The sequence below is a fragment of the Equus caballus genome, chromosome 6 (genome assembly GCF_041296265.1).
Source record: "Equus caballus isolate H_3958 breed thoroughbred chromosome 6, TB-T2T, whole genome shotgun sequence".
Taxonomy (NCBI): Eukaryota; Metazoa; Chordata; class Mammalia; order Perissodactyla; family Equidae; genus Equus; species Equus caballus.
The window spans coordinates 48,090,456-48,118,272 of record NC_091689.1 but is presented as its reverse complement, the minus strand read 5'-3'; the positions used below and the strand labels follow the sequence as shown (position 1 = coordinate 48,118,272).

Below are 27,817 nucleotides of genomic sequence, written 5' to 3'. Positions count from 1 at the left end.
TAGTCAGAAGACAGTAAAACTGGAATATTTGGTAAATGTAATAACTAATACACTCATCCATATCTTTATATGTCTCCTAAAAAGACAAGCATGTGAGCACATTCTTAGGTCCTTTTCCTTTGTCCTTTCGTTCTTCCCTCTGCTCCATGTTGCTATTGTCTATAATTAAGCTTTTAGATTGTTATGAATATACATTCCTTTTAAAATTTCTTTGGCCTTAGGTTTTTTAGACAACAATAAACTTTACTAAATGTGTTAGGTCACTTTGTAAAATAATAAACTTTATTGAAATATTTGATTCTCCCTTATTTCTCATATCTCTGGCAGCACTCTTCTGTGTTTACTTATATATTTTTTAAGTACCTCTTTGAAGAGTATTTTCAGAGAGGGTTTTATTTGGATAAAATATTCTTATAATGTCCTTGTATATAAAAGACTATTTGGCTGGATATAAATTTTAGATTTCAAATACCTTTTTTTAATAGGTAAAAAATAATATTCCACTGTTTTCTTGCACCCAGTGTTACTATTGAGAAGTTTGTGGCCAATCAGATTCTTGTTCTTCTGAAGGAGATTTGATCCCCTTCTCTGGAATCTTTTAAAATATTACTTCTATCTTTGATATTCTTAAATTATGGTAATTTGTCTCAATAGTTGATCTTATCTCTAGTTTTTATTACTCTATGAGCCCTTTCAATCTTAAGTCTTTCTTCTTTCTTTAACTCTAAGAAACTTATCTACATTAATTTTTCAAATAGTGTTTACTCTCATTTGTTTTTGTTCTGGAGCTTCTTATATTTTTTATATATGGTGGCTTGTCTCCAATCCATATCCCTTAGATTTATATTGTCTCTTTTGCCTTCTGGGAGAGGTTTTATGTTTGGTCTTCCGGCTTTCTTATCCCTTCTTCAGCTCAATTAATTCTGCTCTTTGTATCTCTTATTAATTTCAACTGCTGTGTATTTCAACTGTTACATGTTTATACTTTATTTTTCTATTTGGTTGGCTTGTGTTGTTTTTGTCCCTTGCTTTGCATTGCAATATCTTTCCTTATCTTCTTAAGCATATTTCTTTTTTTTTCGCCCCAAGCATATTTCTTAATTTTAAGTGTTTTGGACTTTTGCCAAAATTCAACACCCAATCCCAAACTAGAAATAGGAGCAAGATTTGTCAATTTGAAAAAGAGCATCTGTAAAAAATATACAGCTAACGTTATATCTAATGGTGAAATATTGGAGACTCTTTCCCTATAATTATAAACAAGGCAAGGATGCCTACTCTCATCACTTATTTTTTTAACACCAGCTTAGCTTTATGTTTTGTTGGGTTTTTTTTGAGGAAGATTAGCCCTGAGCTAACATCTGCCACCAATCCTCCTCTTTTTGCTGAGGAAGACTGGCCCTGAGCTAACATCTGTGCCCATCTTCCTCTACTTTATATGTGGGAAGCCTGTTGAGCTCCCCCTGTTTGTTGGCTCTTCAACAGGAAATTCCTTCTGTCAGGATTTCATCTTTAAGCACTTAGGGAAAGGCAGCTTTGGGAGGAAGTCATCTCATCATCTAGAATTTACCAGCTCTCAATTTTTTGATGAGAAGGGTTGCAGGATTGAATGACTAAGACAGGCTGGTCAGCCCTAATCTGTTTCCAGTGATTCTTTACCCTAAAATCCCCTGCCTTATTATCACCCCATGACACCTGCACCTACAACTTGGGCTTTTAACTTTGATTTTTGCTACAAAGGAACAAGTGGAGATTGGTTCCCTCCCTCATAACGCAAAGGGGAGGTAGGAGTAGAACTTTTAAAACTTTCTTCAAACTATCCTTTTACTCACTCCTCTGACCACCCTTGGCCTAGAATGCAGGCATTCACTGTACACATGCAACCATAGACAATCATCAGTTCCTCTAGGAGTTGTTGCAGATTCTTTAAGCTCCTAGAATACATGTTTTCCTTTGACTTTTACGGTTTATATAGATTTGATTGAAGAAGCCAGTATCCTGTGCTTGTCATCTACCTAGGCAGGAACCAGAAGCTTCTGGGTTGGATTTTTTTTTACTTGATTTATTGCCTTTCTCAACTAGAAATGCAAGCTAAAATTTGAAATTGGCAAGATAAATAAGATCCATGTGGGCTAATCTGTTGCAGCCTTTAAATTATTAATGCTAGGTATTGGTAGGTGGCATTAAATTATCTGACTCATATTCCGCCCCAAAAAGAGAACTGCAGAGAAAAGAACCTCTTGGGCTCATGGGATCTATCCACAGGATTCTGGAGTCTTCCTCTCATCATATGGCCTCAAGGTGGCTATGAACATAACTTTCAGCTAAAGTTGCTTGTCTCAGAATTTGGAATTGTGGGTCCAACCACAGAATCATGAGGGATTTAATCACTTGAACAAATGACAAAAAATGGTTGGATGCCTTTATTTCAAAGGGATGAATCCGCTTTTGGGGAACAGCGAAAGAGGAAAACCCAATAGAACGATTACAAACTCAAAGTTCAGAATAAAATTAAAAAAATAAACAACCCATGCGTTTAAGGATCAGGTTTACTAAACAACTATGTTAGTTCAAAAAAGCTTCTTTTGGGTCAAGTTGGCAAACTAACATGACTCCCTTGCCAAAATTAATGCCACAGAAACTATAGAAATAAGAACAAATCATGGATCTTAGGAAGAACAACAAGAAGGACAAACTCTGAGAAGCTCTTTGAAGACTGAAGGCTGTCATGAGCTTGTGGGGGTAAGAAATATCTGTGTTTGTGATTGTTGTAGTGTGTCTCTATTTAGCAGTTCTTTCTGCCTCTCTTTTTTTTAGTTCTATAAAAAGTCATCATTCTATTCAACTTGAATAATGTTATGACTTTCTTTCATCAGTCAGAATATCATTACCAAGCAGCTGCACGACTCCTGTATACTCATCACAGTTTCTCTCTTTTTGTGATGCTAGTGGCCATTGGATGCTCAGTGCCTAGATCCATTAATTCATCGGGGATTCCAAAACGGTGATATAATTGTGTCATTTCTTTGTCATTTATCAGCTGGGATACTTTTATTAAGAGATGCTTCCTCTCAATACTATTTGGTTACCTGATGGCATTTCATCTAGGAAAGGCAGGATATGTTCTTGATTCTTTCAATTTATTTTCTGATTATCAAGTTAATTGAATTTGTTCTCTATAACTCTTGCAAAGTGGACAACTAGTGCTTATAGTATTATTATGAACTCAGGCATTTAAAGATCTTTGATGAGTGCCAATCCACTGGAATTATTATTCATATTGAAGCTCCAATAGTATCATCATTGGCCTTAAGAAGACTCTTAAAGTTGACTTCTGAGTATTTTTGACATGACTCCAGAAGTATTCGATAGCTTCCTTGCTATTTGGTATTGTTCCAGGTTCATCTTCTACATTTTTTGCCTCAGATGTGAAATCATCCATTTTTATAAGAAGCCCAGCTTTCTCTTAGTGGGAAATAGCATTTCAAGACCACACTCATGGTGTTAAAATGCTCAGTGTTCAGTTAAATATCTTATAGATTCATACTGATACCTTTAACTCAAATTCAGGACTGACATTGCAGTAGTTAAAATTGTGATGCAAATCTGTTTTTATCAGCATTAACATTAATTCTTTCCTCACATCTTACTTCCTAGTGCTAAAATCATCCCCAACTGATGGTCTCAGATAGCTCTCCAAAACTATTGATTATCACTTGCTGTTTTAGGGTGGATGCTCATGTGTGGGAACAGTTTTCTATGACTGTGCAAAGCGGCTATCAGTAGGTGTAGTATCAAATAGCTTTTTTCTGGAGCACTTAAAAATATTTTCATTTTACAGTAGTTTTTTCCTTATAAAATTGCTTTAAGCTGTCAAAATTGAGGTGTTCCTATCATTCTGCATATTGCTTTGGTTCTTGATGCCATTCGGCCATTCAACTTGGAGCCAGGAAAAACCAAATTGAAGGCATGATCTCTAGGTGCCACCAGTGAATTCTCATTTATTCCCTAGGGAAGGGTCTCAGTTCCCACCTCCACCTCTGTACTAAAATTCACAGAGCCCATGTCAAGTTAAAGAGAGTTGATAAAGTTCCAATTTGCAGTAAGATGTGGTGAAGACTGTGTTGGTGTTCTGTGTTGTGTGAGTTTTTTGGTCATACTTCTGTAAAAAGCTGCTAAAGTGGGATTCTTCTTGCCTCAGTTTTTACTAGTGAGACAATATAATTGATATGAGATACCACAGTGGGTGTGAAACTGAACATTTCATGAGTGTTTCCTAAAATACTAAGATTTTCACGTGAATTGTTTTATTTCACATAATAGAGACTTGCCCAATATCTCCAGCAGATTCATGTCTATCTTTAGGCCCTAGCTTGAACTTCTGTCTCCATAATTTTATGGTGACTGGTATCTTGTGCACGTGTTCACCAGCTATTCTCTTCTATAGCATAAGAGGGCAGGAATGATGTGAACTATGGGATTAGCATATAAAAGTTCTGAAAACATTCACTGGGGAAGTTGAGCTATCACACGTAGAAAATAAGTTTTCAGAAATACTCCAGTGAAAGGCACATTAGGTTAGGACTTAACTCTATTGTTAGTACTGGGGGCCAAGGGCTTTAAATAAATCAAGATTATTAGAAATTTCTTCTTTTAAGGCAATATGGTTTCTCTGAGGCATGCATTCTCTTGTTATAAGTGCCATTCAGAGTTGTGCAAAGGGCTTCCTGTTTATGTCATTTGTTTTCTGAGATGAAGAAGATGGCTAAAAGGAGAATAAGCCCTCAATTCCCCATATGGTCAATAGAATATAATAAACCTTCAGCACATTTCATTTACAAGAGGCTAGATTACTTGTGAGTGGGAGGAAGTTAGCCAACTTTTTTCCTACAAATCTGTAATATAAATGAGGTGTTTGTCATTTCTCCACAACTTCAACTTAATGACTAAGATTGCTTGACTCTTCTTTATGAGTTTCCTGATCAACTGAGAAGGGAGTAGATTGGTTCTTGAATGGCTGTAACCATCACTGGAGCTCAGTGCTGAACTCACCAGGATATCTGAGTGCTCCCTGCTTGGGAAACTGATGGCCTAACCTAGACCATATGAACAAAGCTCTGGTGGTTTGTTAAAAACAGCTCCATGGGATGCATTTACCACCTGGATATGCCAAGGAAAAAAGTGTTCACAACTCAAATTAGTTTCAGAATCCTGTCTTATTCAACTTTCAAAAGATTTCTTTATGAAATCTCAGGAGTCTTCCTTACATGATAACATGCATTGTGAATCTCCAAAGTGGGATATGCAGGGTTTTTCCAACTAATTATTTTGTGGCACACTTACAAATAACTCCCACAATAGTGTTATGGGATATATCTGTTTGGGAAACACTACTGTAGACTGGAGAAGTTAGAGGCTTAAGCATGTATGACAATGTAGAGTTTAACATGTAATTCATAAAACAAACAAACATTGTCAATACAAATTATATCCAACTGAATGCCTCACTTATTACTCATTCAGAAGCACATATTGCAAAACCTATTGTATGCCAAGTTTTCTCCTAGGTAGGGATAAAGTAGTGAAAAAACAGAGTTCCTGTTCACATATACATTTTATTCTAATGGGAAGAAGCAGTAAATAAACAAATAAAGAATAAATTGTACATCATATGATAAGTGCTTTGGAGAAACATAAGAACAGGATAAAGAAATAGAGAGTGATGATGGGATATTAATTTACGTAAGGTGTTTAGAGAAGCCTTCCTGTTATGGTGACATTTGAGCAACAACCTCATGGAAGAGAAAAATTGAGCCAGGCAGGTATCTGAGGATAAGAGTCCAGGCTAAGCAATTGTGAGGCCAAAACTCTGAAGTTTGAGAATGTTTAAAACGAGAGGCCAGTGTGGACGGAGGTGCATTTGCAGGGAGAAGGTCAGTGAGGTAGAGGGGCCACATCATATGATGCTTTGTAGGCCACGATAAGGATTTTGAAATGCTAATCTGGGCAAGATAGGAAGCCAATGGCAGCTTTGGAGTTGAGGAAGGACATGATTTCAATTTATCCTTAAAAACTTTTGTCTTCTGGATATGGGGAAGCCTACAAAATGAGAATATCTTAGGTGGGAAACCAAGAGTTTCTTTTTGCACGTTCTGAATTTTGGATCACTATGAAGCTTTCGAGTAGAGATATGAGGACTTACTTCTTCGAAAATTTAAGTAATGCTCTGGCTTGGAAAAATAAGGATTTATATTTGTATTTCTAGAATGAATAAAAAATAGATAAATATTATTTCTCTCTTTAAAATATTAAAACATTTTCAATCATAAGCACGCATGACACTCTACTCAGGAGGAGAGGAAATTTAGACACACAAATTTTAGAATAAAAATTATGAGAGCTTTTGACATTGATTCTCCTAAACCTTGACCCCGCTCCTGGTCAGAGACTTTTGAAATGCAATAAGTCCAAGTGGAATAATGTTCATGTTGACCAGATGACCCCTGATGGCAGTGACCATTTGGTGTTAATCTCTGTCCCCCCAATGCCTGTCTTATAACTGGGACTGAAAAATTTTGCTAAGCAAATGAATTACTCAAATGTTTTTCCAAGCTTTTGCTTTTGAATCTTACGGAGAAACTCTTAATGTTCTCTGAAATAATCCCTGTTCTATCGGCTTTCCATGAATCAGGCAAATTTTGTTTTTTAAATCTGATTTTGTTTTTTTGCTTTCTGAAATTGAGGTATTTCTGTAATTTGGTTGGTACCTCTGAGGCTTAAAATGGGGCATATTTAGGGTGCAAATAGTTGATTTTGTTTTTCATTATCAATTATAAAACATTTATAAGGAGAAAGGTATAGCTTGATTAAACTGAGAATCCTTAATTATCTAAACATTTTCATTGCACTTGGCATAAAATGATCCAAGCAGAAGATTCTGAGGTATTTATAACATAATACCAAGGTAAGTATATATAGAAAACAATGTGTTTATTGAGATTTTTGTTTGTTTGTTTTCCAATAATTTGGTGTTTATGGTTGTAATTTAGAGTTGTTTTTTTAAAAAATTGAAGTGAATTATAAAGTTAAAATTGGACCACGCTTCAATAAAATCCAATAAAATAAATTGTCATAAATTAAGGACATGTATGATCCAGTGTTTAATTACTCCCTGAAAGACTTTATGCTGTCCTTTGTCCAATTGGCTAATAATAAGAATGTGCAAGAGGTTAAGGTAAGCCTTCTTGGTTATCTAATGTTTTTCTCTTATAGGAAAGAATAAATTCTGAATATATAAATATGACATATATATTTAATGAATAATGAAAATAATTTTCTGCTTTATAATTTTTATATAAAACCATCACTATCTCCATAGCATTTGTGAACTGGAGATCAAGTCAATTCAATTTTGGGTAGGAAATGGTAGCAGAGCCCCAGCCTCCAGTGTGTTAAGGATGTTTCCTCAAACCACTGCTTACCATAACAATTATACGTCTGGACACAAATACAACTTTTAATATTCTTTCATGTTCGGTTGCTTCTTGTTACTTTTGGTCCACCTGTCTAAACTTTTGAGATTTTGATTCCTGACCCTGGTCATAGGAAGGTTAGCCTTTCCGCTCCACTTTATGTCATCTCAAAAATCTGACCAAGGTACCCTGTATCTAAGTAATGAGCTGATTGTAACTTTCACCCATTTCTAAGAAGATTTTGCATAAGGAAAAATGCTGGGATGAGATAGGAAGTTTAGGGCTATTCTCCTCAGTTCTCTACTATTTCATTTCTTTTGGGATTTGTCCCCAGAGAGCTTAGTAATCACATTTGTGATTACCTGACTCTGTCCTCCTTTGGCCATACTTGGTCTAAGCTATAAAAATCAGATTCTCTCTCTCAGAGAGACATAAGGCATGTGTTTTAGGAATCAAACCTTGTTGACGGCAGAGCCCTAGCTTTAAGATCCACATACACTTGTGGCTGAGATTCCCCAAGCTACCTTGATTCAAGCTGTTGGGGAAGCCTGGTTGTTCAACAACTTCTTGGATTCTGTGAAATGCATGAACAGCCTTCTTATAAATTTTTTTCTTTAGCAGTTTTTAGTAGGCTTATTTTTATTATTTGCAAATGAAAAGACTTAACATAATACACAGGTCAAATGGAAAACAAGAAGTAGGACAATGACAACCTGAGGAATATTAGAATGAAATCTAAAAATATAGTGGTTTGGGGGAAGAGCATAACCTTAAAAGGAAAGTAAAGTATGCCCTTGACTATCAAAGAAATATAGATGTAAGCGTCTAATTTCTGTTTACTAAGGATTTTGTCTTTCTGTATATAAACCCAGTCAGTTGCCTGGAAGTATGGATGCTGTCTACCCTACTTGAAGAAAGCTCTTTGGTTAATGTTCTTGAAGACAGTTTGACCTGTAGGATGGGTCAGCTGCACTCACAGGAATAAAAGCAGATCTTTACTGTTGGTCTAGACACATTCACTTGTAAACATTTCCGGTTTACTCTAGCCTGTCTGACCTCTGAGAAGCACATTACCTCAGTGTTCTTTACTTGCTCCGCCAAAACAGGAAGCTGTAGGTCCCCACTGAGTCATTGGATTGCTGCTAGTTGTCATCCTGTTTGCCTGTGCTAGTTTCATTACCATTGTAGTTAATATACGTCTTTCCTCTCTCTGCCTCTTGCACAGACTCCTTTTTTAGTGTAGTCCACTCATGCTTTCCATACTAGATATGTCTTATTCCCTGTAGTCTATGTTTTTAATTCATCTGCCAGCTAGTGTTTATCAGTGGCTTTTTACCTGATAAAAAGTCCTTCTTTTCGCTGAGGACTACCGCCTAGTGGTTAACAGTATAGGCTTGAGCGCCGTGTTACCTAGATCTGAATTCCAGTTCTAGCATACTTTCCACGGGAGCTCAGACAAGTTTTCAACTTTTCAAAGACTTGGATATGTTGTTTGTAAAGGGGGAGAAACAATAGTTACGTCATTTTGTGAACATTAAGCAAGTTAATTTCTGTTCAGTGCTTAGAACAGTGCTTAGCATACCAACAAATGTTCACTATTACAGCTTTAGAGGTATGTTTTTCATAATGCTCCATGGTTATAGCTAGCATCAGCTGGTACTCATATTCTCCCAGGTGTATTGCTTAGGTTACTTGTATTAACTTTTTTTTTGACCAAGAGGTTTTGGGGGTGGGATGGGAGACACACTAACAATCCAAAGATCTGGATAATAAATCAGAGACAACTTGTAAGACCACCTTGTTAGGAATCAGTCCACAAAGCATTCATACTTGTCCTCCGCTCCCTTCTCCAGCCTCTTCCAGCTGTATTCACCAATGTTAACCTACTACAAACTTAGCCTTGCTTAGTTTTTGAGTTGACTTGAGAAATCAGAAAGGATGTCAACTCTTCTCATTTGTAGGGCTGAAATTAATTTTGCTACTGAATAGACGATATCTATAGCGTGAGGTACTTGCATTACCTACGAATTTTGAAATTCTTTACCCTATCATCATATTACCCCCAAATACGTCCATTTTTGACCCACTTAAAATGATTAGGTTTCTTCCTCAGTTTTTCTGTCTATGACTTTGGTCTCTTGCTGGGTTTTGGACCCTGTGCTGAAACTGCTCAGCTGACACACAATCCTGTCTTTCCTGATCCCTTCCTCTGACTGTTCTCTGTACTTAAAATCATCTATTATCAGGACTCTCAGTGCTGTTATTCATCTGATTTCAAGTATGACCAGTGGCTTTAACATTCTCCTGCAGTGAGTCCTGGCTGCGGAGATTGACTTCCTCAGAGACCGACAGCATCTTCAACCATGGCTGAGTTAGCCATGCTTTCTGGACATTGTACAATTGATTCTTCATTCTTATTCCTTTGCTTTAATGCACTCAGAGGGGCTAGCTTTTGCCATTGTAATTCTCTAATCACTTGTACTGATTTATATATCTTTGCCAATATTGGTAGTATGGAATAGTAAAAAAACAATGCAAACTCTGAAATTGTAAATGTCTATCGTCAAATAAAATATGCATAAGAAGGCAATTCAAACAGATAAAAGAGTTCATGATGAAAAGCAACAGTCTCTCACATCATCCTTCTGTGCCCTAACTCTACTGTGCAGATGTAAATTGTTTTAGCTGTTTTTTTTTAAGTTCTGGTGATTTTTTTCCCCCATGACTCGAAATAATACTTATATCTCTATTTCTGAACATTACAATCCAGTACTCCTTGCTCCACTAATTTTTTTTACTTCCCCTTCTATTTTCACCTCTTCTAAATCTTGATGATTAAATGATGATTATTATTACTGTTATTAATTTATTGGTTACTTTTGTGACTCTAAAGAATATTTATGTCCATTTATTTTTTGTCACATCTCTATTAAAATGAGGATGGTTGCTCTTTACATTCCCCTCACCTTTCTGCTCACTTTTACTTCCTATCTTTTGTCAGCCACACTTTTAATTTTAGCTTGTCAAGGCTTTAACACTTGTGTTCTATACTACAGCCATGATTAGGTGCCCGTGTTTTGTGGACAGGCTAACTGTAGCCAATGAACTTTTACATGATCATGACTCTTTTAGGCCAAGAAATTGTGGAAGATTATGTTTCCTTCCCTGTGGGTCCCATGTCTCCATTCTGATTTGTTAAGAGGAGATTGCTTCTATTACTAAGGTCAAATGGATTCTGTTTGCTTAGATCCCATAAATTATTTTAACTTAAGCCACATTTTACTTTGCTTTCTAATTGGACCCTACTTTTTCATATAACATTTTTTCCTAGTATTGTTAATTACCTTTTCTTGGGTAATCTGTTTCTGTTATATCCTCATTCTTCAATCCTTCCAATTTGTCTCTTAGGTGCTGTTCAGCCTTAATCTGGTATTCCCGGAGCCCTTCTTCTGCTGCTCCGTACTGGACTCACTGATCTCTAGGCCTCTTCAGAGTTGTCATCCAAGGACTGCCCATCCTGGCTCTCCTGGTTTGTATCTACTGTTTCTTGTATCCTGTGCCATTCTCTTTGTTGCAGTTGGTATGACTCTTTGTCTACAATCTTAGGTGTGCAAAAAATTTCACATTTTTTAAGTTAAAAAAAATTCTGATTCTAAGACTGTTGCTCCAACCTGGTAGGAAACTCAATCTCAGTCATCCTAGGGCTGCATTCTCCTCATTGCAATTGCAGGAGAATCCAGGAGGCTTATGTGCTGTCTAGCCAACGGAAGGACTCCTAATCTTCAGTGCCTCAGGGTCACCACTGATTGCCCCATTGTTCAAGTCTATGTGGGCTCTGGGTGAGGTGTGACATCAGATTTCCTGTGACAACAGTCTAGCTTCTCTAGGTGAACTAAACAGTTTTTCTTCTCTGAGGCCTATCCACTTTTGGGGACCTGTCAGGGTATAGAGTACAAGTTCTTAGTATTATTGGAATGTGACAACTTTTGTTCACATCTAAGAGTTTGGAAAGCTCTCCTCTATCTCTTTATCTGTCCTCTAGCCTAGTCAGTCCAAGAATCTCCATCTTCTGGAAAACAAAAGGGAGAAGGGGATACTGCTTGTTACCGGAACTTTTTCTTCTTGGCCCTGTGCCACAGGCCTTCCCTGAGGTGAGGAAACACAGCCCTGGTGACCTATGAAAGTGTAATTTCATTTATTTCTCAAACCCAGTTACATTGGTGAGAAGTCAAATACCAATTTCATTTCTTTCTTTTGAGGACATCTGTATTTTTTCTCTCTAGAAGAGTTTAGCATCCTTTCTTGATGCTTGGTCTTTTAAAATATTTTGAGTCTGTGAGCACTGGTTTGTCATTTTTATGTATTAACTTTTCATAGCATTATCTTAGAACAAAGATAGAAGCAAATAACTTGTAAAATACTAAGTCTCTGTCATATTTGAAAGGAACCCTAGTATGCACCCTTGAGCATTGTATTCCCTCTTTCTAAGTCTCCCAGCACGTGGTGGCACATGGTGGGACATAGTGGGACAATTTCTACTCATCTTCTAGGTCATCCTTTCCTCCAGGGGGACTTCTTTCCTCACTCTGCATCTCTACTCTGTCCCCAGACTGGGCTATGTTCTCCCATTTTTCTTTATTATTACCCAGTAATTACTTCTGGGTAATTCTCATCAGATATATAAGTAATTGTCGAAAGTCAATTTTCCTTAATGCAATATCAGCACCAAGAGGACAGGTAATTTTTACCTATTTTTCCCACTGCCCTTTCTCCAGTGCCTGGAAAAGTCCTGGCACATAACGAGTATGTTGTGAAATCACTGAAATGCCATGTTCCCTGCTATATTCCCACAACCTACATAGTGCTTTGCACATAGTAGATTCTCACTAAATATTTGTGACTAATTAGTGATAAGTTTTTGTTTCCATCTCCTTCCTGGCCCTGGTTTCTTCATCAGGAATTTCTCTGTTATTTTTATTTTCTATATATCTTATTAAGGTTCTATGATAAGGACGAGTCCAAAAACTCTGAAGGCAAAAGAATTGTTTCTTTGCTAAATTTTGACACAAGATTTGAGGCTGAAATGTTTCTTGCACTTCAGAGCAATAATTCACCTGTAAGATACTATGGAAGAGTCTTTGACAAAGGCCATTAAAGGGAAAATGGCAAAACCCAGAAACTTAGGGTGTGGAGGGGATTACACAGCCGAAAAGAATGGGCAGGTTAGAATTTTCTTAACTAACAGACTTTGCGATGCATTGTGAAATTTTGAGTAGATTATCCTCAATCTATCAAACTTCTCAGGTTTATATTCCATAGACTGGTCTCCGTTTCTGGGCTTGGTTGCTGCAAGTTAGTTTGCTTATTTGAAAGAGTTGTCTGACCTATGTCTTCATGAATTTAGTAACCTGATTTGATTTTCATGTCATCTTTTAAAAGGATGTTGTCTTTTTTTGTTCTTGCTTTTACTTCAAAGAAATAATATATATATTTTTTATCATGTAGGCATTTATTGATATGAACTTCCTTCTTAGAACTGCTTTTGCTGCATCTCACAAGTTTTCATATGTTGTATTCCTTTTTCATTTGTCTCAAGGTACTTTTTGATTTGTCTTTTTATTTCTCCTTAATTCGTTGGTTGCTCAGTAGCATGTTGTTTAATCTCCACATATTTGCGAATTTTCCAGTTTTCTTCTTCTAATTGGTTTCTAGTTTCATACCATTGCTGTCAAAAAAGATGCTTGATATGATTTAAATCTTCTTAAATTTATTGACTTGTTTTGTGGCCTAGCATATGGTCTATCCTGGAGAATGTTCCATGTGCCCTTGAGAGGAATGCGTATTTTGTTCCTGTTGGAGGGAACATTCTGTAATATACATAAAGTCCATCTGGTCTAATATGTAGTTTAAGACCAATATTTCCTTATTGATTTTTCTGTCTGGATGACATATCCTCTTTTGAAAGTGGGGTATTGAAGTCTCCTACTATAATTGTATTGCTGTCTATTTCTCCCTTCAGGCTTATTAACATTTGCTTTATATATTTATGTGCTTCCCTATATTTGTTGCATACAGATTTATAAATGTTATATTTTCTTGTTGGGTTGACCACTTGATCATCATATAACGACATTCTTTGTATTGAAGTCTTCATATTAAAGTCTGTTTTGTCTGATTTAGATATAGCTACCTTTGCTCTCTTTTGGTTTCCATTTGTGTAGAATATCTTTTTCCGTCAATTCACTTTCAGTTTTTGTGTGTCCTTGAAGCTGAAGTGAGTCTCTTGTAGGCAGTACATTGTTGGGTCTTGTTTTTTCATCCATATAGCCACTCCATGTCTTTTGATTAGAGAATTTAGTCCATTTTATTTGAAGTAATTATTGATAAGTATGGACTTATTGCCATTTTGTTAACTGTTTTCTGGCTCTTTTGTAATTCCTTTGTTCCTTTGTTCTTCTCCTTAGTGATCTGATGATTTTATGTAGGGGCATGATTAGATTCCTTTCTCTTTACCTTTTGTGTATCTACTGTAGGTTTTTGCTTTGTGGTTACCAAGATGCTTACATAAAACAACATATACTTGGAACAGTCTATTTTAAGCTGTTAACAACTAAGTCTGAACCCAGCCCAAAGCTCTACATTTTTACCCGCCTCCCCACATTTTATGTTTTTGATGTCATAATTTACATCTTTTTACCTTTTTTATCCATTAAGAATACAAAACTACAATATTATTGAGGCTATAGTTACTTTTCATACTTTTGTCTTTTCGCTTTCATACTAGATTTATAAGTGATTTACCCACCACCATTACAACATTAGAGTATTCTGGATTTAACTATATATTTACCTTTATCAGTGAGATTTATACATTCATAAGTTTTCATGTTACTAATTAGTGTCTTTTCATTTCAGCTTGAAGAAGGTCCTTTAACCCTTCTTGTAAGGCCAGTCTGGTGATGATGAACACTTTTAACTTTTGCTTGTCTGGAAAACTCTTTATCTGTCCTTCAGTTCTGAAGGGCAGCTTTGCTGGGTAGAGTATCCTTGGTTGGCAATTTTTTTCTTTCAGCACTTTGAATATATCATGCCCCTCCCTTCTGGTCTGCAAAGTTTCTGGTGAAAAATCTGCTGATAGTCTTATAGGGGTTTGCTTGTATGTCACAAGTTGTTTTTCTCTTGCTGCTTTTAAGATTCTCTCCTTGTCTTTAACTTTTGACAGTTTAATTATAATGTGTCTTGGTGTGGGTCTGTTGGTATTCATCTTGTTTGGAACTTTTGGGGCTTCCTGGATCTGAGCCAGGTTCCTTCTCCAGATTAGGGAAGTTTTCAGCCATTATTTATTCAAATGAACTTTCTACCCCATTCTCTCTTTCTTCACCTTCCAGGATCTCTACAAAGTAAAATTGGTCTGCTTGTTGGTGTCCTATAATTGCCTTAAACCATCTTCATTCTTTTGATTCTTTTTTCTTTTTGCTCCTCTGATTAGATGAATTCCACTACCCTGTCTTTGAGTTCACTGAACATTTCTTCCACTTGATCTAGTCTGCTGTTGAGCCCCTGTACTGAATTTTTTCGTTCAGTTATTGTATCCTTCAACTCTGTGGCTTCTGTTTGGTATTTTCTCATATTTTCTATCTCTTTGTTGAAATTCTCACTTTGTTCATGCATTGTTCTCTTAACTTCAGTAAGCATCTTATGACCACATTTTGAACACTTTAACAGGTAAATCACTTATATCCATTTCACTAAGTTCTGTTTCTGGAGTCTTGTCTTGTTCTTTTGTTTAGAATATATTTCTCTATTTTTCATTTTCCTCAATTATCTGTGTTTCTACTCAGTTACTTTGTATGAACTCTTGGCTTCCTTTTTCACCTAGTTATTAAATGTAACAACTGATGTATATTATTCTTTCCTGTTGTTGGTACAGAATTGACTTTTTCCCAGGATTACTTGTTTTATAATTTCTGGTGTCCATTATTTAGTTTTACAAAACAAAACAAGGAAATACCTATGCTTGGAAATACAAATACTCTTACTGGAAAAAACAAACACTCACATGTATTAAGGTACGTAACATAATAATTTCTTTTTTTTTTAAGGTTTCTGCTGAGAAATCTGCTGAAAGCCTGATAGGGGTTCCTTTGAAGGTTATGTTCTTCTGCCTTGTTTCCCTTAATATTTTTTTGTCACTGGCTTTTGACAGTTTCAATATATGCTTTGGAGAAGGTTTTTTTGCATTAATGTAATTAGGAGTTCTGTTGGCTTCATGTACTTGTATGTTTAGTTTCTTCCCCAGGTTTGGGAAATTCCCAGTCATTATTTCTTTGAACAAGCTCTCTGATCCTTTCTCCCTCTCTTATCCCTCTGGGATATCCATAATCTTTATGTTACTTTTCCTAATTAAGTCAGATATTTCTCAAATAATTTCCTCATTTGAAAAAAAACAGTTCTCTCTCCTCCTCCATCAGAAACATTTCTAGGTGTTTATCTTCTTGGTCACTAATCCTCTCCTCCACAAGTTCTGCTCTATTTTTTATGCCTTCTACATTATTTTTTATCTCATTAATTATGTTCTTCATATTCAGAATTTCTGTATGGTTTTTTTTTAAGGACTTCAATCTCTTTGGTGAAGTATTCCTTCTGTTCATTAATTTCATTCTTGAGCTCATCGAACTGTCTTTCTGAGTTTTCTTGTAATTTGTTGAGTTTCTTTATGACAGCTATTTTGAATTCTCTGTCATTTAGATTGTAATCTTCTGTGACTTCAGGTTTGGTTTCTGGAGAGCTGTCATTATCCTTCTGTTCTGCGGTGTTACTGTAGGTCTTGATTTTGTTTGTTGAATTGATCCTCTGCCAGCACATTTGTGGTAGTGTCTGCTTGCCGATTCCATCTGCCACCACTGGGGTCAGGGAGCAGGGGCTGTGTTTTCTGTTCTTGCCCTGTCTGCTTGTAGTTGTGCCAGTCAGGCTGCTCTATGTTTGTGTAGGCTGGCTGCAGCTGCTCAGCAGGTTGCACTCACGTGGGCAGGGCCACTGTGCTTGGCAGGCAGGTCACACTAGCGTGGGCAGGGCAACTTCACGTGGGCTGGTCACTGCATTCAGCAGGCAGGGTGATTTCATGTGGGCCAGCCACTGTGCTCAGCTCCCAAGGTGCCTTCATGTGGGCTGAACTGCCTCCACTAGGTGGGGGGCATTTGCATGGATGGGGCTGCCACAGCAGGTGGATGCACCCAAGGGCTGGATTACCACTCTTAAAGTGTTTCCATGTGGCCAGCTGCCCCTGCCTCTACCCATAGTCCTGCCAGCTGCTGTGTGAGGTTCTGTGACTTGGATCACTGCCACTGGGGAGGGGAATGGGTCTACTCCCTTAGTTTTACTGCTTTCCAGGGGTCCAGTCCACCCACCTTCAGATGTATGGTGGTGTAGATCTCTCAGGCATCCTGTTGGGTTGTGTAGGGAATCCTCTACTGGTTAATGGACGTCCATTTAGTTGTAATTTAAAAGAGAGAGACAAAGGGAACAACTCACTCTGCCATGATTCTGACATCACTTCCATAATAATTTCTTTCTTTACTAAAATCAGTTAAAAATAAACAAGGCCTCTAATTTTTATTCATAATTTATATTTATAAATATAAATTACTTCTTTTTTGAATCATTGTGAATTCATGGATTTTATACATTCAAATAGTTCTAATTAATCATCATATTAAAAGTAAATTGTATTTACATTAAAATTATTTAAACTTGTCCTTGCAAGTTTTAACCTTCAAAAATAGAAACCAGTTTAAGAAGCAAAGTGTTTATTTGGGAATCAAAGAATTACAATTCAGGGAGAAAAGATTCAGGTAGAAACCCAAATAGTGTTCTGCTAGGGAGTAAAAGTCAGGGACGCTTTTCTTTTTTGAGGAAGATTAACCCTGAGGTAACATCCACAGATAATCCTCCTCTTTTTTGCTGAGAAAGATTGGCCCTGAGCTAACATCCATGCCCATCTTCCTCTACATTATATGTGGGATACTTGGTGCATAGGTCTACACCTGGGATCCAAACCAGCCATCCCCGGGGCCACTGAGGTGGAGCATGTGAACTTAACTGCTATGCCACTGGGCTGGCCCCAAAGTCAGGGACTTTTAAAGGCAAAGAAGAGAGATTTGCATTACAAAGAATTTTAATTGGAGTTGGAGGCAGCAAGATAGTCTTGGCTAGACATTGACTGACTATTGATTCTAACTTCAGAAAGTCCACAACCATCAGTCTTTGTGATCAGAATGTCCACTCTCCTGCTGACTTCTAAAAACAATTGCTTGTAAAACAACTGGCATTTTGGCCCAGTCCAAAGGTTTGGCCCAGTCCAAGGTTCAAGACAACAAGGCAGTTTCTCTGGAAAGGCAGCTCAAGTTCTATTTTTAAAATGGTTCCTCTATAGTTAGTTTTGACACGAGTTAACCACTTTACCTTTTAGTACATTTTACTTTTGACAAAGATTGTGTCTTTACCACAGAATTTCACATTTCCTCCACCTTTGCCTTAACAAGCCTGTTTTCTCTTATCTAGGAAGATCTTAGGATTTAATCAACAGCTCTGTCACCTCTTCTTCAACTCCACAACAAAAGTTAATAGAGATTTTGCTCATTTTCATGTTGTCTTTTTTGTAATCTTAACTATTTCTCGAACACAGCTTCTTATACAGCTCAGAGAACTTTTTAGAGCAGAGTTTCTCTCATGTTTTTGAAGTTATGATTGTTTTTGGGGAACACAGAATATGCCACATCTAGTTTATTTTTTTCCTGTTCTAAGCAGGGTTCATATATCCTCTAGGAGTCCTGGATCTTTTTGATAAAGAATAAATCTTACTTTAGGCAAAGATCTAGTTTTTAGAGTTGGTTATGAGGTTTTGTGGATAAGTGCTATTGTTGCTGTGAGAATACTTTTGGTTGTGATAGTGTTGGAATATATATGTGTTGTCAAATTTATAACTTTACTTCCCACTCCCAGCTTAACTAACATAGCAAAGTAGTATTTCATTCAAGATCACTACACACACACTTAAAGTAATATTGTAGCTTAAAGGAGAATGCAGGGAAAGGGTCATATTCTGGAAGCTAGAATTTAAGAAGAATCTCTAAGCGGTAGGTACTTATGTTGTCATCTCAGGCTGCTATAACAAAATGTCATAGACTGAGTGGCTTAAATGACAGACATTTCTTTCTTGTGGTTCTGGAGGCTTGGAAGTCTGAGATCAGAGCACCAGCATGGTGGTGGTGGTGGTGGGGAACAAAACATTTAGTCCATGACAGTCCTGTAAATGAAGTCAGGGACTCCAATGGTGTCTTTATCACAGAATGTTACATTTTCTTTTCCTTTGACTTGACAAGACTATTTTCTCTCAGCTGGGAAGATTTTGGTGTTTAATCAACTCCAAAGCAAACTTTTTGTGTCTTTACTTACAACGTACGTACACTGTGTATATCAAAAGCTTTTGCTCATTGTTCACATTGCCTTTTGCCATCTTGCACAATATAACTGCCTTTGAAAATACAATATACAGGAAAAAAGAAAGAAGAGGGAATATTTATTAAACTTTTATTAAGCATCGTGATTATTCTTTTACGGCATTATTAAATTTTTTGTTTGAATGACTAAAACAAATTGGGAAATTCCACATCATGCAGTGATCTCAACATACTTATGGAAATTTCTATTTTTGAGCATTGCTTTCTCAATTTCTTTTTTTCTTTGCTCCATCTCCCAGATTGAATCAAAGGAAACCTCAATCTTTAAAAAGACTTCTTCTTTTGGTTAAGTCTTTTATATTTAGAAGTTTCTAATTTCACCAGAGTAGGTAAGATTAATGTTCAATCTCAAGTATTTCTGAATATATTTCCTTATTCACAGAAATATACTCTGGGGAAAAAAATTAAGAAGCTTCTGGTCTTCCCAACCACTGGACAACAAGAGAGTTAACACACAATGGGGCAAGAAGAACCTCAAAATAAACGTGAGTACTTTCCTTTCAATTTTGAAGAGGGAGATAGAAACTAAGATTTAAAAATATGAGTTGATGGTAGTTGTGAGGATTGAAGATGATGATGATGGAGAGGAGGAGGGGAAGGAAATGGGGTTGATTTGGGTGAAGGGGAGGGCCATAGATAGATTCAAATATGTTGGGTAACAGCAACTTCTTTATAAACTGTAAACTGGGCCAAGAGAGGAGATAAAGTATATATAAGAGAAATAAGATGGAAGGAAATGGAGTAATTTAGGAAGATTCTTTTAAAGGGTAGAGAGAGAAGATAGATATAGAAAACACACTGGCTAAGGCTAAGAGTGTACCAGAGGCTCTGACTTTATCCCATTTGTGTTTTACTTAATTGACTCAAATGGATTTGTATTATGAGAACATTAAATAATATTTTTGAGAAATATATAGAAAAATTCAAATATATGTAATTTTAGATTAAAGTTTTGCTTCATTTCATCACTCTTCCATGGCAAACTTCAATGGGACCACAACTTACAATGGTCCTAAAAAACACTTTTTTATGTAACAAAATGTCTTGGAGAATTTTTATGTCAGTACATACTGACATACATGATTATTTTAATACCTATATTGAATTCGAACATATGGATTCAACATAATTTAGAATTTCTACTATTAATAATACACAGGCAAGACTTTCAGGACATTCGGTCCTGTTCAAAGTGTTCATAAGACATTTGGTCCATGCCAAAACATCTTTGATATTTAGTCCTGTCCAAAACCATTTGGACCAAATATGCTCATGGATATTTTGGACAGGACCAAATGTCATGGACCTTTTCGCAAGGACAAAATGTCTTATGGATCAAATGTCTTACGGACATTTTGGACAGGACCAAATATCAAGGACCTTTTGGTGTGAACCAAATGTCTTATGAATTATTTGGACAGGACCAGATGTCTGCTAATCCATTCAAGTGCTAGTTTCCAGTGGTTTTTTTTTTCTATTTCCAAAAGTAGTGCAGTGAATATTCTTTTATATAAATAAGTTCAGTTATTTCTATAAGATAGATTCCTACAATTCAAATTATTGTGACAAATATAGTGCATTTAAAAATTGATAAATGCTGTTAACTTGATCTAAAAGGCTTTTTAATTTACAGTTCAACAGCAGCCTTTATTTCCTCACCAAGAGTGCTTATTTCCCTCTGGCCTTGTCAACACTAGGTATTTTCAATTTACTTTTTAAAATCTGATGAGTGAAAAATCATACCATAATATTATAGATTACATTTCCCTGGTTAAGCATACTCTCATTTGCTTAATGACCATTTATAATTTCAACAAATTAAATTTTCAACAAATTTCTTGCTCAAATTTTTGCTCAGCTTCCTAACTGATTTTTATAATTCTTTATAAAGTCTGGATAGTAGTATTGTGACAAGATTTTTCTTTCATGCGTTCCTTGTGTTTTAACATTCTTTGTTATATAGAAGTTTTATTTATGTACCCAAATTGTCAATTTTTCATGATTTTGGGGAGGTTTTGTGTCTTCCTTATAAAAAGCTTTTTCAATTGCAAAGAAACAAAAAATTGTTCACATTTTTCTTATTTATTTATTTATTTATCAGTAAGCCGTAAAATTGATTTGTTCATGGGAAATCTTTAAACACTCCTCTAGCCCTAAAATATCTTGGATGACATCATATTTAGCATGCTTCTTGGTAGTATTAGCTTCCCTAGTTCTTGTGGCTGAGGAGGGGATAACTTATTTGTCCTTCTCTGTGTCCTGGTAGAAGGAGTCTGCCATTCCCAGTGGATCCCTTGGGTCATTGCCATTGTGTTCATCCCAGTTCTCAGTGTCTGTTTTATTACAAGTTGTTTGGGTAAGTTATTGGCAAAAGTGGAACTCTCCTTGAATTATATTCCCCCCAAAATTTCATAAAGTTTTTGTAAACCTTTTATGACCTTGATTTTCCCCAACATATCAATCTATAGTGCCTTGGATTAAAATTCAGAGCTACATACTTGACCCTCTATTCTTTGATGGTGTCACCTTGTGTCAGGGAAAACTTGTTCTTTCTCATATTGAGGCCTTGTATAAAGTTACTATAATTACAGCAATGTAGTCTAGGTACAAGTAGGTACAAGTATAGGTACAAGGTACAAGTATAGACAAATAGACCAGAGGAGAAGAATAGAGAGCTCAGTTACAGATTCTGCACATATGAACTCTTTATATAAAGCAGAAGGGGATACTGCAGAGTTATAGGGAAAGAACAGTTTTGTTCAATTAATGTGGTAGAGATTATTGATTACCCATAAAGAAGATAAATGGACAATGGCTTCACGATCTTGAGGCAGGGAATGATTTCTTAAACAAGTCACAAAAAGTGCTAGCAAATAAAGAGAACATTGAAAAATTATACTAAATTAAAGTAAGAATTACTGTACAACAAAAGATACCACTAAGAGTGAAAACAGCATAGGAAATGTTTGTAATGCATATAATTAATAAAAGATTAGTGTAAAGAATATATAAACTCTTTCAATCAATAGGAAAAACAATACAACAGAAAAATGGGCAAAGTCTTGAAATAGGCACTATAGAAAAGAGAAAATGAAATGTCTCATAAACATATAAAAAGGAGTCAACTTCATTTGTTTTCAAAGAGATGCAAATCCAATTCACCACGAAATACCGTTTGCAAACATACTAGGATGGCAACAATGAAAAAGTCTGGCAGTACCAAGTATTTATGATGCTGTGGAGCAACTGGACTTCCGATGAATTAGTGCTGGTGAAAGTGTAAAGCAGCACGATCACTTTGGAAAAGTTTGCCATAATCACAGTTGACAATATGTATATCCTATTACCAGCAATTCCACTCCTAGGAGTATACCCGACAGAAATGCATGCTTCTGTGCCCTGGGATGCATGGTCAAAAATGCTCATAGCAGCATAGCTCACAAGAGCCACACACTGGAAACAATGCAAATAACTACCAGAAGAATAGAGAAATACATTTTAGTGCATTAAGACAATAGATCACTTTACAGCAATGAAAATGAGTGCTTATAGTTGCATGTAACAACATGGAAAAATTTCAGAAGCAATGCTGAGCAAAAGACAGAACCAAAAGAATACATGGTACATTATTTCATTTATGTAAAGTTCAAAAGCAGGCAAATCTGATCTATATGGTTTAGGGATATGTTATTAAGTTGTAAAATTGTGGAGCAAAGCACAAAGTGATTACTTTAGAAGCCATGACGTAGTTACCTTTAAGAGAGAAGGACTGGGTTGCATTTGGGACGTGAAGACCACCTGGGGTGTTGTCAATGTCCTGTTTCTTGAGCTGGGTAGTTATTACCTGAAGTGGTCACTTTACAATAATTGGATAAAGTGTACATTTATGTTTTTCCCTTAACATTTGGTTACATTTCAAAATAAAAATATTTAAAAGATAAATAAATGTATAAGGCTCGTAAAACTTTGCAGAACTATCCCAGTGTTCACCAAAAATCTCCACTTTAACACAAATTCTGGTAGAAAAATATCCTTAAAAGCACGTGCACATAAAGATTTTCAAAGCACCCCCATAAAGTGCAAAATGGACAATACAATAATAAAAGTGTTAATTTTCAACAATTGCTTCCAATTAATTCACCTGGAGCTGGAACAAAGGAACGGTGTAGTAAGAAAAGAGAATGTAGGGGGTCTTAACTATTAGGGCAGGAGAAAGGTTAAAGGGGCAGGCCCTCATTTCTCCAACTAAGTGGTTATATAGGAAAAAGAAACACTTTTTTCCCTCCTTGACAGTGACTCATCGCAACTTTGTACACTGCAAGAGAAGCATGAGAGTGTTCCAGCTTCCAGAGCACCCCAAGAAGCTGACATGCATCAGAGAGAAATCAGAACTGAAAGGTACAGACTGCAGAGAGCATAAGAAAATTTCTTTCTTATTTCCGTTTCTATTCAAATTCATAATTGGACTTGAAGAATATCAGTAGTAAACCAGCAGAGATTAAAAGAACGTAAGACTAGACTCTGGCACGAAAGTGAACCCCAGTGAATTGAAACGGGATTATGTCTCATGACTGTAATCAGCTTTATAACGGGAGAATATAAGAACACATTTATGGGCCAATTTTTGTCATCCAAAACATATCATTAGTTTAATTCTATTTTCTTTTGATTCAGACATACCGTAAGGACTGTTTCCTTCTAGAATATATAGTTTTGCTGAAGTGTGTTTATCTCTCTGATTACTTTGGAACTTGTAAAGTCTTATTTCGGAGAGTGGGGAAATGCTTGAGAGTTTTAGCAGGTTCTTTGCCCCCTTCCATAAAATGTCCTGCAAAAGGCTTTGTTATAGAAATACTTTAAATATAAAAGTAAGTAGATGTAGGGACATTGAAAGACGATCATGTTTTCTAAGAGAATACCTTGTAATTTTATCATAGTTATTATGTGATTCAGACGCTTTTGTTTACAGGATATTTAGAAATGTGATTTTCAGAATTTTTTAAAAGGAGGAACGGAATGCTCTTGGTAATCGTGGTATGATTCCTACACATGTTAATTGGACATCAAGTTGTAGAATAGTCGTGCAGTCTGTGACAGATGAAACGCTCCTTTGTAACTAATTTTCGTTTCAATTTTCACGTGAGAGAGCACCTGGAACTGTTGTGCTGTTGGCTGGAGATCCTTCCAGTCCAACCGCTGCTTTCCTCTTAATGACAACAAGACATGGGCCGAGAGTGACAGGAACTGTACAGGGATGGGGGCTCATTTGGCTACTATCAGCACGGAAGCTGAGCAGGTCGGTTGGAGGCTTACATTAGCTTCTCTGTTGGTTTGAATCTCTTTGCAAAGAAAGAGGAATTTCCCTGCTCTGCCGCTGTGCCTTTACTTCATCTCTTCCTCCTCCCTGGAAAGCCTTACCTTCCTCTCTCATTTTTCTTCATCTGGCCAACTTCTACTGTCTTTCCGGATTTGATTCACGTGTTATTTCCTCCAGAAAACTACCCTGACCACCTTCCCTGCTCCACCTTTCCTACTCTAAGTTGGAGGTACTTTCATGGTGCTCTGTGCACAGTGCGATCACAGCACTTACTTCAGTGTACTGCAGTCGTCTGCTCACTACTCTGTCTCTTCTAATGGCTTCTACTTTGCAAGGGGGCTGGGGCCACGCCTCACTCATCTTTGCGTTGCCAATGTCCTGTGTACTGCTAGGCAAACTGGGTAGGTCTTGATAAATGTTGTGAGTAAGTGAACAAAGGAATAGTTAATCAGGACTGAAATAGCTTCTCAGGATATAGTATAGGAAAAATAATTCAGATGTATGGTTCTAATTCTAAATAAAAAACATCTTAAGGTAAATTAAATTCTTCAAAAACTGAAATTTATTTCCTCATGTAATATATTTCCATATATGTACCATGACCCTGATTCTACTCTTTTCATGGTCGGCAGGGTTTCCTGGAGGATTCTGTTTTCATGGCTTGGCAATATACAGGTTTACTGGCTTTTTGAATAAAATGGAATTTAATGAAATACACAAAGAAAGCAATTTTAAAAACAAAAGTTCCTAAAAATCAGATCATATTAAACATTGTGCTAAGTGGTTTGCAAATATGATCTCACTTAATCTTCACAGGAACTATGAAGTAGTGGAAGTGTCCCTTTTGGAGATGAGAACCGGGGTTTGGTGCGATTAAAGCACTTATTAATATTACACAATAAATAGCAGAGATAGGATATGAAAACAGATCTGTCTGATGCCAACGCTTTTGTGCTTAACTAGTAATCTATTTGACCTCTTCCTTCTTTTCCTAACAAAACAGCTATCACATAATAGATGCAGATATATTTATAAGAATTTACATTTTTTATGCAGAACTTTATTCTTCAATTTTTGGATAGACGATTTCCATATTTCCTGGGACTTACGAATGAGAACCCTGAAGGCCAGTGGCACTGGGTGGACAAGACACCATTTAACCCACATATAGTGTGAGTATACTGACCAGATGGAAGAGCTTTATAGGCAAAGGTGAGAAGAAGGTAGCAAGCAGAATTCATTTCGAGATGGAGTATACTTGTATAAAAATGCTTATTCAGAACAGAGCACTGTGTGATGAATAACCTCTGTATTAGTCTACTACTATACTTGTATTGGACAGTGCAGCTGAAAATTTTTCACTAGGGGCATTTTCTCTGCATTGTCCCCTGACCTACATACCCCCCCCCCCCCCCCCCACAGACACACACACAGACATGCAATTTTTTTCATTTCAGATTCTGGCATGAGGGTGAACCCAACAACTATCAGAAAGAAAACTGTGTTGTCCTTGTAAGTGCTCAAGACAAATGGGCCTGGAATGATTTTCCTTGTAACTTTGAGACAAGGAGAGTTTGTAAGATACATGGAACAGCATCCTGTGAAACCCGTGAGTAGGTTTCTACAGCTCACTACTCTGTCTCTTCTAATGGCTGAGTAGAAACCTGTGAAGGTACCCTTGTGATGAGGACAGAGAAGAAGAACCAATGAGACAAGGGCAGCATGTACCTGCATCATTGGAACTGAAAAAACATGCTGGATCAAAGAACATTTTCAGTCATGATGGCTTTATTTATTCTTATTCATTTCATTCAAGGTAATGTGTTTTTGTCTGGTGTTTTGATGGAAGGAAGCATCTTTTCTGTGAGAACCAGTTTTGATTAACTTCGCTTTCTTGATAGTATTTCAAAGTATTTACTTTTCAATTGGTGTGCATCAATTACACCTCTAACAGAATGGCTTGAATGGTGTAATCTCAGTCAGTTTTGCCTCTGCTCAGATTCTTAGCTCTTAAAATTCAAAGTTAGGATATTCCAACTGGTAGTGATGTCGTACTTTTTCAACTCAAATATTACAAATCTTTTAAAGGTTTTAAACATTTCTATTGTTTGATACTTCATTTGCAGACTTTTTAATAGTATTAGTCATTAGGCTGATATTCCATGTGCAAAATATTTTCTGAACAACAGTATAGAATAGTTCAGAATTATGGTATTGCCTAGGTAAGAAAAAAGAGTCTATCTCCTTTTAAAAAATATATTTCTTACTACACCCTAAATGTCTTCCCAAAACGGGGGGTTTCAAGCTTACCTAATGTCTTTGTGAGTGGAAAAGTCTCTTTCAGGCTACCTTAACCAAACTTCTTCCATTTGTATAGTTGAGGAAACAAAACGCTCAGGAAACCAATGAGCCCACCTTCACATTGCTAGTTCATGACAGAAACAGGACTATGGCCCAGATCTACCTTCATAAGTGGTGAAATGCATTCCCTTTATTATTATGGGAAAGTTACTGGGGATAACTTGGCCAACAGATAAAAGTTCTTCTTCTTCTTCTTTTTTTTTGGTGAGGAAGATGGGCCCTGAGCTAATGTGTGTGACAATCTTCCTCTATTTTGTATGTGGGATGCCACCACAGCATGGCTTGATGCATGGTGTCCACACTTGGGATCCAAACCTGTGAACCCTGGGGTGCCAAAGTGGAGTGTGTGAACTTAACCACTATGCCACTGGGCTGGCCCCTAAAAGTTCTTAATTATTTGAAGTAACATTGTATTAGTGTTTCTATATTTTTAATTTGAATCAGAAAGAATCATATTTTTGTAAATAGTTAACATGTTTCTCTAGAGCTATAAAGCTATGGTTCAAACTAGCAAGGAAGTCATTGTTTTAACAACCTGAAATTATGATTTTGTGTTATATGTAGTATTAACTATGAAGCAGTCACATCCAATGTCAACAAAATATATTGGTCTTAAAATTCTCAATTAGCTGACGTTTCCTGGATCTAAGTTAAAAAAAATTCAAGCAACAGCTTTTTAACCTAAATTCCTTACCTCTGTTTTTAAAAGCAGTATTTATTATGTAAATTGGTTAGGATCTTCTGAATTTGAAATAGTAGTGTTTGATTGATTGTGTGTGTGTATGTGTATTTGTGTGTCTGTGTTTAAGCTGATACTTTTAACTGAAGTGGTGTTAAGTGACTTTGTGTTTGCAATATTCACTAAATTACATAGCACAAAATCTACAAAACTTGTTGAAATAACTTTAAGTAAATGTTAATAGGCTTTGTAGAGTTAATATTATCCATTTTTAATTTGTATAAAACTGTATAGAGATTCAGTTGTCAATAAAATGTGACCTCTTTGTGATATTATGCATCTATGTCTACATCCATATCTCCAATCTATTTCTCCCCATGCTGCTCATTTTTCACTACCTCCATGGTGACCACCAAAGACCAAGTTACCATCGCTCTTCCCTGGGTTATTGCAATGGCCTTAGGATCGG

The 27,817-nt window shown here is 36.4% G+C and overlaps 1 protein-coding gene across 1 annotated transcript; it reads left to right on the top strand.

The window, feature by feature from the left end:
* Positions 1-2,638: 2,638 nt before the first annotated feature.
* CLEC4D (C-type lectin domain family 4 member D) lies at positions 2,639-27,678 on the top strand. The gene is made up of 7 exons (XM_023643087.2): positions 2,639-2,742; positions 19,374-19,476; positions 21,258-21,347; positions 23,285-23,389; positions 24,136-24,287; positions 25,365-25,480; positions 25,766-27,678. The coding sequence occupies exons 2-7, from the start codon at positions 19,449-19,451 to the stop codon at positions 25,923-25,925; spliced, it is 651 nt and encodes a 216-aa protein (XP_023498855.1). The 5' UTR covers positions 2,639-2,742; positions 19,374-19,448; the 3' UTR covers positions 25,926-27,678.
* Positions 27,679-27,817: the final 139 nt, after the last annotated feature.

What these genes read in the sequence shown, in the direction of transcription:
- CLEC4D (XM_023643087.2), top strand. Translation starts at nt 19,449, where the DNA reads ATGGGGCAAGAAGAACCTCAAAATAAAC. An exon ending in AGAAGAACCTCAAAATAAAC is followed by an intron (nt 19,477 to 21,257) that starts GTGAGTACTTTC and finishes GTGTCCTGGTAG; the next exon opens with AAGGAGTCTGCCATTCCCAG. An exon ending in TTTTATTACAAGTTGTTTGG is followed by an intron (nt 21,348 to 23,284) that starts GTAAGTTATTGG and finishes CCTCCTTGACAG; the next exon opens with TGACTCATCGCAACTTTGTA.